At 54.5% G+C, this 14618-nt stretch overlaps 1 protein-coding gene across 7 annotated transcripts in view; it reads right to left on the bottom strand.

Moving 5' to 3' along the window:
* The window catches only part of ADAM33 (ADAM metallopeptidase domain 33), a 72469-nt gene that overhangs the window by 26398 nt on the left and 31453 nt on the right, over positions 1–14618 (bottom strand). For all 7 annotated transcript variants that reach the window (XM_044428641.1, XM_044428639.1, XM_044428640.1 and 4 more), the window contains 7 exons: positions 11611–11687; positions 4993–5182; positions 4239–4304; positions 3543–3614; positions 2682–2848; positions 1580–1664; positions 1031–1173 (listed from right to left, as the gene is read on the bottom strand). In XM_044428641.1, the coding sequence (XP_044284576.1) occupies positions 1031–1173; positions 1580–1664; positions 2682–2848; positions 3543–3614; positions 4239–4304; positions 4993–5182; positions 11611–11687 (800 nt within the window). The remainder of the gene's footprint in view (positions 1–1030; positions 1174–1579; positions 1665–2681; positions 2849–3542; positions 3615–4238; positions 4305–4992; positions 5183–11610; positions 11688–14618) is intronic.

The raw sequence follows: 14618 nt of genomic DNA, 5'->3' as shown, positions 1-14618 counted from the left end.
TGAAGGTCTCCAAAGAGCCCCGGGTATCCCGAGCGGAACAAAACCCAGGACCCAGGCCTCTTCACATGGGGCGCCTATTCAGCCGCCCACCTCTGCGTCTACATTCAGCTTTTCTGCCCTGCTGGGAGCGTTTCCGTTCCTGCTCTGCAGCTACGCTACTTCTAGGGGAGCAGAAGAGCCAAACTATGCCAGGAGAAGCGGCAGGGCTTAACGGTGCCGCTTTCCCTGTTCTAAGCACACGCGGAGAGGAAAGTGCTTGGCAAGACAGACGTGAAATTGGAGGGATCACCCCGTGATCTAAAGAGCCCGTGAACAACGGTGTAGGGAACCACAGGCCCACCGTGAATGCCTTGTAGGAAAGCCCAAAGCACAACACTGTGGAGAGCCAGTTGCAGTAACGAGAACGTAGCGAAGGGCGGCAGCGAGTTTTAGGCAAAATCATTTATATTTTTGGGACCAGGACACCTTAAGGAACGCCTTCTTCCCTATTTGCCCCCCCCCCCCGGCCCCGAGATCGGCAGCAGAAGCCCTCCTCCGGGAACCCTCCGCGAAGGACATAAGGAGGGCGAGTACCGGAGGAGGGCCTTCTCTGCGGTGGTGCCCCGACTGTGGAATGCGCTCCCCAGAGAGGTCCGCCTGGCGCTGTCATACGTTTTTCGGTGCCAGGTCAAGACCTTTTTATTTAATCAATATTTTAATATTTTTAATATTGAATTTTATTATTGTATTTGCAGCCAGAGCGGGTCATCAATTTATTGATGCCGTTTGCCATCCAGAGACGTTAGTAATTGGACGGCATACAAATTGTATAAATAAATAAATATTCACAGAGAGGCTGCCTGGATGGAATTCTGTGCATCTCCGGCTTAAGGACCGGCACTGAGACAGGTTTCTGCTCATCAGACCACACGAGAGTCACAGCGGCCGTGTTTTTGGCCTCTGGATCCATCTCGTACAAGGACACTCAGCCTCTCCGGCACCCACAAGCTCTCCCCGGAGCTGCCCTGCAAAGCAGCGCGTTGCACCTTACCCCGTGGCAGCGGCCATGACACAGCCGCCCTGAGACGCCGTGGCTTCGACGCAGCAGCCCTCGCTGTCGTGGCTCATGCCAAAGTTGTGGCCGATTTCGTGGGCCATGGTGGCGGCAGCGCCAATGGGCAGCTCCGAGTGGTCCTGGAAGAGAGGCGGGGAGCAAGGAAACCTCATCAGCTTGGGATGCCAGGAGGGGGTTTGCTCCAGAGGCCCACGGACCATGTTTCTGGCCTAGCTCTGAGCCAGGTCTGCATTCCGCAGCCTCAAAATGAAGGGGCCACCCTGAGTTAGAAGCCAGCATAGACGCCGGGGTCTTAGACCCAGAAAATCAAAGCAGTGGGGCAAAGAGCTCCCCTGCCTCCGTTGGGGAATGGGAACTCCGCATCCGGGGCCTGGCGGGCAACAGCCACGACAGGGCCCCGTGAGCCTCGCCACAGAATGACCCATGCCGTGAGTGCAGGAATCAGCCGTGCCGCACAGCTGAGGAAATGCTCCTGGAAGCAGAACGCAGACTCGGGAAGAGAGACGGTGGGCACACCCTCCTTACCATGCTCACACCGCCAGAGTTTTCCGCACTGCACATGCCCTCCAGTGGGGCCATGCCGATGGTCGTCCCCTTGAAGGTCACGCCACTGCGGCCGGAGGGGCGAGAGGAGAGGAGAGGAGAGGAGAGGAGAGGAGAGGAGAGAGGGTTTGTGCACGTCTGGACAGCATCCCAGCCATGCCTGTGCTAGCCTGAGAACATTCACGATGCCGGAGCATGTGGACCTGCAGCAGAACCCTTCTCCCCGAAAAAGTGACTAAGCAGGAGAAGGCGGGGCACGTTTCATAAAGTATTTGGGGGTTCCGGCCTCCGCATCCCCATCCAGAGATTCTGCACCCCGTGCCCTTTGCAGCCACCTCTCTTATTCCTATAAATAAGGCCACGAAGAGCCGATTTCAGCCGGGCGCTTTGTTGCACCCAGTGAGCAGCAGAAGTCTAGATACCGCTTTGCAAGACGGGGCGAGGACGGGCTTTTCAGCTGCCCATGCGACCTCTGCTTTGGGATTCTTTGCGGGATTCTCCTTTCTTCCCCGGGGGTCAGACTAGATGACCGGGGGACCCCTTCTGGTTTGCTCTGTTTCTGTTTTCCATTAACACGCTCCTCGTGGCCACTAGAGCTGGTTGGCCCCCGACTGCCCCTCTGAGTCAGGGGCCACGGCATCGCGGCTGAGGGTTCCCAGCCCGCTCATCCAACTCCAGCGCCGCTCCCATGGCCCTCGGAGGGTTTTGCAGGAGCAAGGCCTGATTTCCCTGCCCCACGCTCCCAGGGCTTTGTGGGCGTCCCGGAGGCTTGCAAGTCAGGGGCCTGGCATAAATGCGTTTTGCTTACAGCCACGCTGCTTCATTGATTATATTCAGTCAAGACCACATAATCAGATGGCCGGACGATGCGCCCGTCCAATCAGCAGTCGTCTATTGAATCTTTGCAGGGCCTCAGGCCAAGAGGATCCTTCCCAGCACCTGCCACCTGGGCCTTTTCCACCTGGATATGCCAAGGACGGAGCCAGGGCCTCCCGCCTGCCTGCAAGGGACAGTTCCTTCCCAGTTCTTCTGCCAAGAACAGCGGATTGCAACCGAGTTTGCTGCTGGTGCTGGAAAGACTCACGTCAGGAGCTGAGCGTTGTCGTGCTTCTTCCGAGACTTCAGGGACTTTTTCCACTGCAGGAAAGACACGAGGGTGGCGTGGGCATCGCTGCTCACGGCACACTGGTCCGCCTTGGTCCACACTTCAAGACCAATCAGGGCCACCTTGATGTTCAGGGACCTGTAAAACTGGGGAAGGGACCCCGAAGGAGGAGACTCTTATGCATCTCTGCTGATACCAAGATCTCGGCCAATATATACTCCAGCTCTGTAAATTCACAGTAGGGCAATGAAGAGAAATTATTTGATTTGCCTATGAGTGTTCTCTGGATTATTTCGGGCACAATTCTATGTGTGTTTAGGCAGAAAAAAAGGCCTGGAACAGTTGGCTGAAGTACAGACCCCTTTCTCTGTCTCAACAGGCGTCTTTGCAGAGTTAAGACATGTCCATCTCCTCTCCTGGAGCTCTGAGTCTGAAAGGTGGGGGGCAAAGACACCATCGACAGTGTGACCCCCCCCCCCCCGGTTTCAAGCTGGCATGCTCTCCTGGGGGGAAAATAAAAGCAAGGGGAACCTTCCTCCAAAACTGTATAATGACATCATATGCATGCGCCCAAAAGCTGCAGTTGGCAACTTCAGATATTTTGGACTACAAGTTCCATAACCCCTGACCACTGGCCATGCTGGCTGGGTCCCATGGGAGTCGTAGTCCAGACCAACTGCAGGGCACTGGGCTGCCCTTCAGCAAGGCCTTACGCCACACTTTCCTGCTGGACCTGTGGAGACGTCCAGGAATCTATAAGCCTTCCAGAATTGCCACTGAACACAGCCAGCTATGGATCATTTGTCAATCCCCTTTAATCTCAAGACACCCAGTAAATACCTTGTCTACATAATTAGCGATCTCCAGGATCCGCTGCTTCGTGCGCCCCAAATCATTGTTTTGGGTTGTAAACTGGGGAAAAGAGAGAGGAAGAGAAAAAGGAGGGAAAACATTGGACAGGAAGCACACTGAGTGATGCATCACTTGATCACAAACAACAACAACAACAACAACACACTTTGTTAGGTGTGTCTTGAAATAAATTATCTCCAGTGATGATCTATACGAATGTACATATGCTGGAATAGCAATTTCGGGGATTGTGCCAGATTAAGACACATCCGTTCATTTGTTCCTGGCATTATGGAAGCAGGCAGAAGACACAGTCGCTGGGGTCATTCAGAGGACCGTTCTGGATGCCCAAGAAGCCTTGGGTGCAAATGAGAAAATGTTGGCCTAGCAACCAGCTGGAGGCAGACAGGTTTCATTTTAGCCTGGGTCTTTTGTGAATACGAAGGCAAGCATGTTCATTATGTTCTATAGTAGTAATGGTTTCATTCTGCTCCTCGATTCCGCTCCTCGATTTAGTACTCTTCCCATGGTGAATGCAACATGGGTTCTTGTCCCTTATCTGTCCTCAAACAGCCGTACTGCAAAGCCAGTCTCCTCTCTTCCGTTTGCATCTCAGTTCACGGAGGCTTCAGAGGAAAAGCTCTCTGTCCCCTCAGGCTAAAGCAAAAGGGGAGAAATTCTCACCAGGGTGTAGTCTGCAACGATGAAGAGCTCCATGTATTTCAGGGTTCTCCAGGCATCCCTCCTTTTCTGTAAGGCAAATTGCTTAACATCACCGGAAAAAGGCAGGAGCAAACCAGCACAGAGGTCCAGAAAGAGCGACCCAACTTAAGCAACCGGTCAGGACCAGATAGAAGGAGGGCAATCTAACCCTGGAGGAGCCAAGAAGCAGCCCCAGGCTTGGATTCCGGCCATGTTCTACCACCAGCTTTGAACCAGGAATATGTGGACGGAAGGCTCACCACCTCTCCTTTTCGCAGTGGGGAAGGAGCATCGCGACGCCATGCCCAGCGCAAGATGGAGAGCAGCGAAGGAAGGGAGCACTCAAGCTGTCCACCTGTAGCCCTGGGCTGTTCGGGTCAGAGGCACGGCCTTCAGCACAGCCAGACCACTGCACCCAATGGGAAGCATGCGAGACCAGCTCCTGGTCAGTGGCGTCGTTCATCGATCGAGGACCCACGTGTCCTTTCTGCAGCCCTTCCGTTCCCCTCACCCCACGGAATCTCGCTTCCTATCTCTTCTCCGCTCGGTGTTCTCGCTTCCCCTTTCCAGTATTGCCTTCCTTCGCGGATGGAGCGCCCTTTCGACTGGGTTCCACCGATGGCTCTGGAGCAGAGGCCTGGAAGACGAGGACCCTCCAAGTGGCCGGCCAGCCTTTCGGGTCCCTCACTTCCAGTCCTCAGACCCTAGATCCCCTGAGCGGCACCCAAAGACTCACCCGCCGGGGCACCGCTGCTTCGAAGGATCTGGCGACATCTGCCACGCTGCTTTGCAGGGGGTCACCGTGTCCACAGGTCCCACCTCTGATGGGCAAGTGCTCCGCCCTGAAGATGGTGTGAGCTGCCGACTCTGGGTGTGCTGGGGGTTTCAGGTAATAGCTGTTGTTGTGGCTGAGAGCGATCAGGCCGCTAGGAAAGGACAGAAACAGTGCAGCTGTGACGATTACGGTTTAAATGGCATTTTTTCTTAAGTATTTCACAAGGTTTACGTACTGCTCCATATTCTGGAAGTGAGGATGCAGAGCAGTGAAAGATGACAAGATAAAACAGTCAAGAGAGCCAGTGTGGTATCGTGGTTAAGAGCACGGGACTGGGACTCAGGAGATCTGGGTTCAAGTCCCCGCTCGGTCATGGAGCCCACTGGGTGACTTTGGGCCGGTCACAGACTCTCAGCCCAGCCTACCTCACAGGGTTGTTGTTGTGGGGATAAGAGGGAGGAGGAGAATGATGTAAGCTGCCTTGAGCCCTTGTAGGAAAAAGGCAGGATATAAATCGGGGCGCGGGGGAGAATCAACACTGGACTAAAAGCAAAATCAATACAATTGCGGCGGGTTAGATCAGGAAGGCTTTCTGAATCAAGGGTGTTTTCGGGGCACACCAACAAGGATATGGCTTTGGGGCCTGCCTGAAGGGTGAGGGGGGGCGTTCCACGGGAATGGGGTGGCCACACCAGAGGGGCTGCTCCATGCGCACACCTATTGGTCCAAAGACCCAGGTGCCACCACCAAGAACGTGCAACCCCTGTGACCAGGCAGGTTGGCAAGGGAGAAGGTGCCGTCTCACGTTCTTTCGCTCCAGTTACCTTTACAACAGCCATTCCTCACCTGCTACCCACAGCTTTCTGTTTGTGAAGCAGGAACTCAACCCTCAGCTCGGATCATAGAATCATAGCAGAGTTGGAAGGGGCCATGAAGGCCATCCAGTCCACCCCACTACTGTTGCAGGACACCGAGTCACACCCTCCCACTCAGGTGACTGCCCAGTTTCGCCTTGAATGTCCCCAGTGTGGGAGAGACCGCCCACACCCCTCCAGGCAGCCGGTCCCACTGCCCTATTGTTCTGACAGTGAGGAAGCTTTTCCTGATGTCCAGCCTGAATTTGGACAAAGATCTCTCAGTCTTTGTCTGACACGGAGAGATAAAGTTGGAGAGATGAGAGCACCACTGGCATTGTTTTCACACTGATAAACGGGGAAGAGATATTGCTGTTCACGCCGCTCACATCCATCCTACAGGCTTCGTAGCTTTTCTAGCATTTAAAACCCCGCTCGACCAACGGGGAAAGCTGGGCAAAAGTCACTGCAGAGGCTCTGGAGAGGCACAGCATGGAAAGTTCTGTTTTACATTCAATTCCTGGGGTGGAGTCGGGGGGGATACTATGACTTGCAGTCCAGGAAATCAGGCCCCCTGATAGGCTCAGGATAAAGTGCAAAACTAGGTTTCAACTAGCCCATGCTGGCTGAAATCCAACCTGGTCTGCAGATCTGTTAGTCGTTGCCCCAGTTGCAAACCCCAAACTTGGGGTCTCAGATCTCAAGCAAGTCCCAGGGCAATGAGCACTGAAAACCCCTCCGTGCGGGGAGTGAGGACTGCCCAGTCCACAGATCCACCAGAGAAGGACACCCAGGTCATCTCGACTCCCGTGCCTGCAGGGAGCACAACTTGGCTCCGGCCACAGAGGCCGGGGGATGCACGAGGGAGGGCCTCACCCAGCATGCTTTTCAGGAGGGCTTTCTCTACTTCATGGGCGGCCATGATCCTCCCCCCTGACCCCAGAGGGCAGTACTTGATTTGAAGCTGCCTAGCACCAGACCCAGCTCCCCCACTCCCTCAAGCAACTTCCTCAAGCAGGAGGCTGTTCTTACAATCCTGGGACCAGAGGTCCTGGGGATGAAACCAGGAACTCCCTGCCGGCAAAGGCAGTGTAAGGGCTCAGGTGCCCCCTCAGGAGCCCTTCTCCCCCCCCCCCCCACCACCCACCGCCCGCTCACCCCCCTGCCAGGCCTTATTTAGCCGCAACCAGGAAAAGAACTCGGGGCAGGTTCTTGCATCTCGCTGCTGTGCCTGCTGAAGCTTCCCCGTACCAGTAGGGGAAAATGAGCCCTCCTTGGCTGCTGGACTTCTGCAGGAGTGTGGGGCTGCAGACAGCCACGTGCTGCTCAGCCCTGGGCTAGAGTTTTAAGCTGGGACTAGGGAGGCCCTGGATCAAAGCCCACCTCAGCCCGGTCCAGCAGAGGGAATGGCTGCGCAAGAAAGACATCAAAGAACGATGCGTCCGCCTGAGCCCCCACAGACTTGCACGTTCCACAGGGCTCCTCGAAGTTACAACCACATCATTCTGGCTCTCCGCATCACTCGGAGCAGAGGCGATGCCTCCGAGCACCACGTTTCTGTTGTGGTCCGTCTGAGCTCACCGCTCGGTGGGCACCATGGGCGGAGGGGGAAGGAAGCCAGTCCAGGACACCTGCATGAACTGAGCCACCCAAGTGCATCATCCCCTGCATGTGGGTGCTCCAGAATAGCATGGCCTGATCCAGCCTGGACGGATTCTGCTCCAAGCATCCACGGCCAGGGAAGGATGGGCCAACTCAGCAGGGAGAGTGGCCATTGCGACGCGGGTTACCCTGTTATCTGAACCCAGCTCTGCTATGGCTGGTTAACCATGAGCAAGCCAAGAAAAGAACCCATGGTTTGTTGCTGGCTTTGAACTGTGGGTTGCTCACCATGGTTTGCTAACTGGGCTCGGTTCAGACGACACAACAACCCACCTCGCAGCCACAAACCATAGTTTACTGACAATCCACGCTCAGCCCTTGAGTCTGGGATATCAGATTGTCTGAACTGGGACAACGTCTGCAGAAGACTCAGAAACCCTGGGAAGTTCTCAGACAAAGCAGGAGGTTAAAGAAGGCCTCTGTGCCGAGTCTAACGCTTTCCCACGGGTTTTTGTGTCCAGCCCTGTTTATCCCAACATTTGGCTTTCTGAGATGTCAAGGTGAGGCAGTCTCCGCCCCCCATGCCAGTGAATCTCGCGTATTTGTGTGTCTGTCTGTTTAGTTGGCCTGAATCTTGCATATCTGTGTGTTGCCTTGTACCTCTCAGGGCCACGTACAAGACAATGCACCAAAACACCCTCATAAAAATGGCAACAGCATAAGAAAACAATACATTAAAAGCAGCAGAGATTAAAACTGACATTCGAAGCACTAAAAGCATCGATGATTAAATTGCTTAAACACTCGGCATATGGAGGATGAAAAGGCTTGGAAGAATAAAAAGACCTTGACCTGCCACCAAAGAGATCACAAAGTAGGCCAGAGCTGGGCGACTCCGAGGAGGGTGTCCCCTCGCACCACTGCGGAAGCCGGCGGCGTCTTCTCACACTCGCACAGAAAGGAAGTGCAGGAGCGCCATGTTTTTAATTCTAACAAGCCGTTATGAAGAAGTGGTTTGATTCTTCCTTCCTCGAGCAGCAGGGTGGTGCTTTCGCTTGTCTGATCCAGCTTGCGCCAAGAGGAGAAGTGGGTGCTGAACCCGCAGTTGTGATTCCTAATTCCACGCACGCACGCACATGTGCACTGGAGAAGAGAATCGCCAGGCTTGAGAGAAGCCCTTTGCTCGCCCTTCTCAGGACTAACAGCCGCTTTTGGCTGGGAAGGTGGGTAGCAAATGGCAGGAAGACTCAGCCAGCTAACCCCTCTCTCCTCTGTGCCACGACCTCCTGAAAATGGCTCCCCAGTGCAGATGCTTTGTAGGCACTGTGGGGAGAAGGCGGAGGAACATTCAGGCGGCGAAGTCCCAGCACACGTCGTGCCGGAGATCGAAATGCACCGCCTGAGAAGAGAAACTCTTTGGCTATATTGCTCCTCCTCAAAGCAGAAAGGGAACACTCCTGCGGAGAGGCCCTTCTCGCGTGGTCTGTGAGATTATCGAACTGGAGAATTTTCGGACGGTTCATTTAGCACCTCCCAAAAATAAGGATGAAGACTGCGGAGCGAAAAACAAGGCAACTGAACCACGGGAAGAGGCCGGGGAGGACACCGAGACTGACCTAAATCCCTGCAGGATCCAAGCCAGGAAGGAGGCCATGAGGCCGTTCTCCCGCTGTGCGACTCGCCCGCGGGGCTCTCCGCATCCTCAGGCGCAGAAGCGTGCTGGCGGCTGGAGCGAGCGCATAGCTGAGAAATGACCTCACTTGCCAGCATTCCTGATGATGCAGCTCACACAGGCCACGGCGGACAGAGTTATCCCAAGCCCTGCGATGACGTGTCGTGGGGCCACGCCAGGAGACCGGAGCGTGGGCCTGGCTGCGTGACCCCGAGGACCTCTGCCCCTTGCTGCTCCCCAGCTCCACCCCCGTCCTCAGTGGTGGCAATTTTCTGCCCCTGGGTGCAGCTCATGGATCAAAACTAGCCACAGCTCTGGGGCTTCGGGGTGACCCAACCGAAGTGCCGGGACAACCGGCTCTCGCCAGGGAGTGCGAGGCGGCCTCTGTGGGAGAGGGCAGAGGTGGGAATTCACTGGAAGAGAAGGGCCATAACATTTTGTGCAGAATTTGGGAACATCAGCCACAAACATGCAAACTCCAGAACAAGGAAAGTCAGTGCCAGGCGCTCCGCCTGGTTCCCCACCAAAAGAGACAAGTTTGGCCACAGAAAAAAACCAGACAGAAACAAAGAACCCCCGTTCGATCCGTTACTGGGTAGGATTTTCCCCCTTCCTCCCAAGTTTTGAGGTGGAGAAACAACCTGGCCCTAAGGGTCAAACAGGCATTAATTTAATTGACTGGCTTCAGAAAACAAAATACCCCAGGCTTGAGTGAGGCTCAGCACTGACCCCTGGAGCCCCACATGGCCCGAATATAGCTGTGTCTAGCAAATGAGTGCTTTTACATCCTGTCTACTCTAGAGTCGGTGTAGCCGCTCACACCATCACTCCACCACACACCAGATCCCTCTCACTCAATACTGGATTGCGTGAAAATGTCCTTTCTTTGGCCTTTCCTAAATTTAGCCAGGGTGCCCTCTGGACAAGCCCTTCAGCTCCTCCCTTGGAGGAAAACAATCAAAAGAATATGACTCTGCAGACGTGCATCTGAAGTCACGGCCGTTTTGGTACTGGGCGCTTGTGACCAGACACACTGGAATGCTGCTGGGAGAAGATTGGGCTGGAATGAGGCTCTTGCCGTTAATTTTTACCTCCAAGAGCCAATTGTGTAAAGTCACCTGGGTGGTCACCGCATCCTGGCTGAAGCCCCGGGACACACGGGTTGGTGGGTTATATGTTTAAATCCATGACCCACACGCAAGCCTGTGTGTTTGAGTTACGACCTGGTGGAAAATGAGTTTCCTAGTGGTTAGAGTGATGGGCTGGGACTCGGGAGGTCCAGGTTCGAGTCCCTCCTCGGCCACGGAGCTCCCTGGTGACTCTGGACCAGCCATTGGCTCTCCGCCTGACCAACCTCACAGGGTTGTTGGAAATATAACATATACGAACATAAGTTCATCAGAGGAAAGTAGGGACGGAAATAAATGCAATAACAGCGGGGGGGGGGGGGTTGCGATTGTCCTCACGCCCTGCTTTCAGACTCTCCAGAGGCCCACCACTTTTCCCACCATGCCCCGGGGCCAGACACTCACAGCTCAAGTGCGGGTCCACGTGGGGTCTATGCAGAGAAGCTGGAACATGAGTGCATTCCAGGATTTCCAAGGTACCATTTGTGAGGGATGCGTCCACCTCTCCCCCGGCTGAGCCAAACGGAATCATTTCACGGAGCAAGCCGACCGCTTCGGCCCTTCTAGGAGGAGGAGGAGGAGGAGGAAATGCCCCCCACGTTTTGTGGGGAAGGTGGTCAAGAGGCCGCTGGAGGAGGCAAGGGGGGCCTAGCCAGTCCAGCACACCGTTCGCAAAGCAGCCAACCAGCAAGCACAACCTCAGTGCAGCAGCACTCCCGCACCCATGCTCCCCAGCAACGGGTATACACAGGCAGAAGGCCTCTGACTCAGGTGGTTGCAGCTGTCCAGCTAGACTGGTCGGCCCTGAGAGCCTTCTCCTCCATGAATTTCTCCAGTCCCCCTTTAAAGCTGCCCAATTTGCTGGCCACTGCTCCATCTCGTGGCAATGAGCTCTATAGTTTAACTCTGCACCCAAGGAGGAAGTCCTTCCTTTGATCTCACCCAAATCCCCTGGGATTCAGGCTTCGTGGGAGGGCCTCTTTGGGATTTAGGATTGGAGGGGGGAGAGAGAGATGTCTCCCTCTCTCCCTTCTCTAGATTAGGCATGATTTTGGATACCTTTGTCATGTTACGTCTAAAGTATATAGATTTTATATTTTATATTTATTTTATATTGTTAATTTTAATTTTATATTGTTATTTTTGTATTTTATTGTATTGTAAGCTGCCCCGAGGCTTCGGCAAGGGGCGGCATAGAAATGTTCTAATAAATAAATAAAAATAAAGTATGCCATTAGCATGCATCAGTAAGACAATGTTGCATATAAATTTAGGCACCCACAGAGGAAAAGGGCAGGACTGTCCCTCCAGCCATCTTCCTTACCTGATTCCGGAACACGTACTTAGCACCACCCAAGAGCCGCTGTGCCCTCGGACTTGGCCGTGGTAGTAGCAGTGATCCTGCAATCAGAGACAAGAGATAAAAAAACTCTGGGCTTACTCTGTGCAACTCCTCTAAAACTTCCGTACGAATTTCCAAGAAAATCCGGTTGTCTGGAAAAGAGCAAAATCCACAAACATCTGTTTTCATTTTTGCTCCAAAGCGAATTCCATCACTGCTTTTGTTTATTTCAAATTTTAATCCAGCTTGCTCTAACAGTTTGGGAACATTACTCAACATATCAAACTGTGTTATCTGCCTATTAAAAAAATAAATAATTCAGCAGTTTTGCCTTCCCACTGATTCATCCTGGATGGCTCATTTTAAATGAATTTAAATCACTCTGACTGTTACCCAAACTTCTACACAGATGCCTTTTTTGAGATACTGGAGGAAATGTGAGATAAATCACCTTTTTAATAGGGAAAAGCTACAGCTCACTGTTTGCTGTTCAAGTAAAATACCAGAACCAAGACAACCTAAGGGAGTAAAAGTCTATGCGTGAAAAGAGCAGCACCGGCTGACTGGGGACACTGGGAGTTGACCTGTCTGCTTAGGGTGCAGTGCTCTGCCTGTTTAGACAGAAAGACTCTGGCAGCTCCCAGCATTCCCGAGTGCTGGCTAGGGAATGCTGGGAACTGCCGGAGTTTTTTCTGCCTAAACAGACAGAGCACCGCACCCTAACAAAATTAAACAAGCATGCCTTAATTCTCCACTTCACCAGTTAGAACGCCCATGCAACAATTAAGGTTTCCCCTCTACAATTAATTAAGCCAAACTGGTAAACCTCTCTGTGCAGAGTTTTCCTCTCCCGTCCTGATTCAGTTTTCCTTGCATGCCATGTCTTTTTGACCAAAGGCCAGAAAGCCTCCTGTTTTCCTGATGATATGTGGCTCCAAGAGCCATTCTGAATGAAGAGAGATATAAAATCCTTGCTTTTTAAATGGCAAGAAAAGGAGTCCTGGTCTCACCCCCCCCCACCCCCCATCGGAGAGCTCCTAGGGAGAACTCATTCCTCCTGGACCTGCTCTCCCCTCTTCCTCACCTCCGTGAAATCAATGCCCTTTTAAAGTTAAAGTTAGTTCAGGATTTAAAAAGCCCCTCTCCGGGCAGCTCCCAAGATAAGAATTCAGACAATAAACTTCACATAATTAACAAAAACACAACGACCACACAGCTGCTGCTGGAAGGCCCTTGTGCTCCCAAAGGAAATCCGAAAAGGCTGACGCATCCCTCCGCGTCCATCCCAGGCTTTCCCCTCCATGGAGGAGACGGCCACCCTTGGCCATGGGTCCCAGTGGCCACACGCCATCTCCGGCCCCAGAAGCCACAGGCCTGCATGCCCCCGTTGCTGGCAGACTTGTGGACTTCCCACGGGGAGCTGCTGGCCACTGTGGGAACAGACGGAGGCTGGGCAAGAGGGACCCTGTGTCTGACTTATCATTACCCTCTTATTGGACTTATTTTGTTTTTAGAGGCTCTTACACCACATCTGCACAGACCAGACATTCAGCAGAGCGACCGGAGGGAGAAGACACAGAATAGACCTGGACTGACAAAGCGATCTCACTCCCATCCTGAGGGATCGGGAGAGCTTCCCGCCCGTGGCGTCCCCACCCCGCCACTTCCCAAGCCGTGCTGCTCCGCATCCTCCCCTCGCTGAAGTACCGCCAGGTTTGGGGGGCTCCCTTGCCAAAGCCCCATCTCCCCCTCCAGTGGAAGCGGCCTCAGCCAACTGAACGGCAGGTGCCCAAAGAGAGGAGGCTCCTGACCTCCGTCTGGCGTGGACACCTGGACCACGAGGCCTGGAGCAGCTACTGTCCGAGGCCAATTAAAGCGTCGGCCAACGGAAAATCCTCCCCTTTCAGACCTGAAGCCTCTCATACGTTTGAAATAGTACGAGCAAACAGCCAAGAACCACATGCAAAAGGCCCAAGCGACAGAAGCCCCGGTTCACACAACACAAGAACCTGCATGTTGTAGAAACATCGGGGACTGTTTGGAAGGAGGCCACAGGCAATGGGATGGACCCACAGCCGAGGGACACTTCATAGCTGGGCAGTCCAGTGTTGCATCCCAGCTCAGACCTCCTGCTTGCCTCTCCCGCAAAAAGCTGGAGAAATTGGCATCTTAAAAATGGTGGGGCTCAGCAGCCCTAACCCAAAACAGCCTCTTCAAGCTGAGCAAAGGACACCCGGCCCGGGGCCGCATGAGCCTCCCTGGGGAAGGCAGCCTCGGTCTGAGGTGCCCCAGTAGCAAACGCCTCCGCCGGAGGATCTGTGCTGGCCCCGCATGGACAGAGGCCTGCCCTGGAGGGGTCCCGGGGGGAGGGGGTCCTTCTCCACCCTCTCCTTGGACAGGTCCACATGGAGGTGACATTTGCCAGATGCCCTGGTCCCTCTCTGTTCACGGGTTCAGAGCTTACGGCCGGCAGACTGAGCGGGGCCTGGAAGCGAGCAGGGAGCCCGGGCAGCTGCTTCCAGGCTTGCAACCCGCTCCTACGCCCGGCCCCGTCCTGCTCTCTGGACGCCCGATGGCGCAGCCCCCTCCGATGCTGCCCTTCACGGAAACCTTCAGTGACTTCCCCCGGAAGAGACCGCAGGGGGGCACAGCCATCCCAGAGAAAGGCTTCTGGGCCACTGCGGCCACTGGGGCCTCGGAGGCCAGGCCCGACCCGGCAACGTTGTCATCACACTGCATTTAGAGCCTGCCCTTTTGCCTCGTGTCACACAGCTCTGCTTATCTTAACAACGACCCTGCGAGGTGGGCCGGGCTGAGGGTCTGTGACGGGGCCGGAGGCACCTGGTGAGCCTGGCAGCTGCGTGGCAACTGGAACCGGATCCCAGATCGCCAGTCCAGCACTCTTGCCGGCACACCACACCGGTGCGGCTGGCCGCGCCCGATTCTCAGTCTGCAAAGCCGGCCAAAGTGCTTCCCGGCACAGAGGAATC

Source organism: Varanus komodoensis, unplaced genomic scaffold (genome assembly GCF_004798865.1).
Source record: "Varanus komodoensis strain SLA01 unplaced genomic scaffold, ASM479886v1 scaffold2, whole genome shotgun sequence".
Classification (NCBI taxonomy): domain Eukaryota; kingdom Metazoa; phylum Chordata; class Lepidosauria; order Squamata; family Varanidae; genus Varanus; species Varanus komodoensis.
This window is presented reverse-complemented; position numbering and strand designations above follow the sequence as displayed.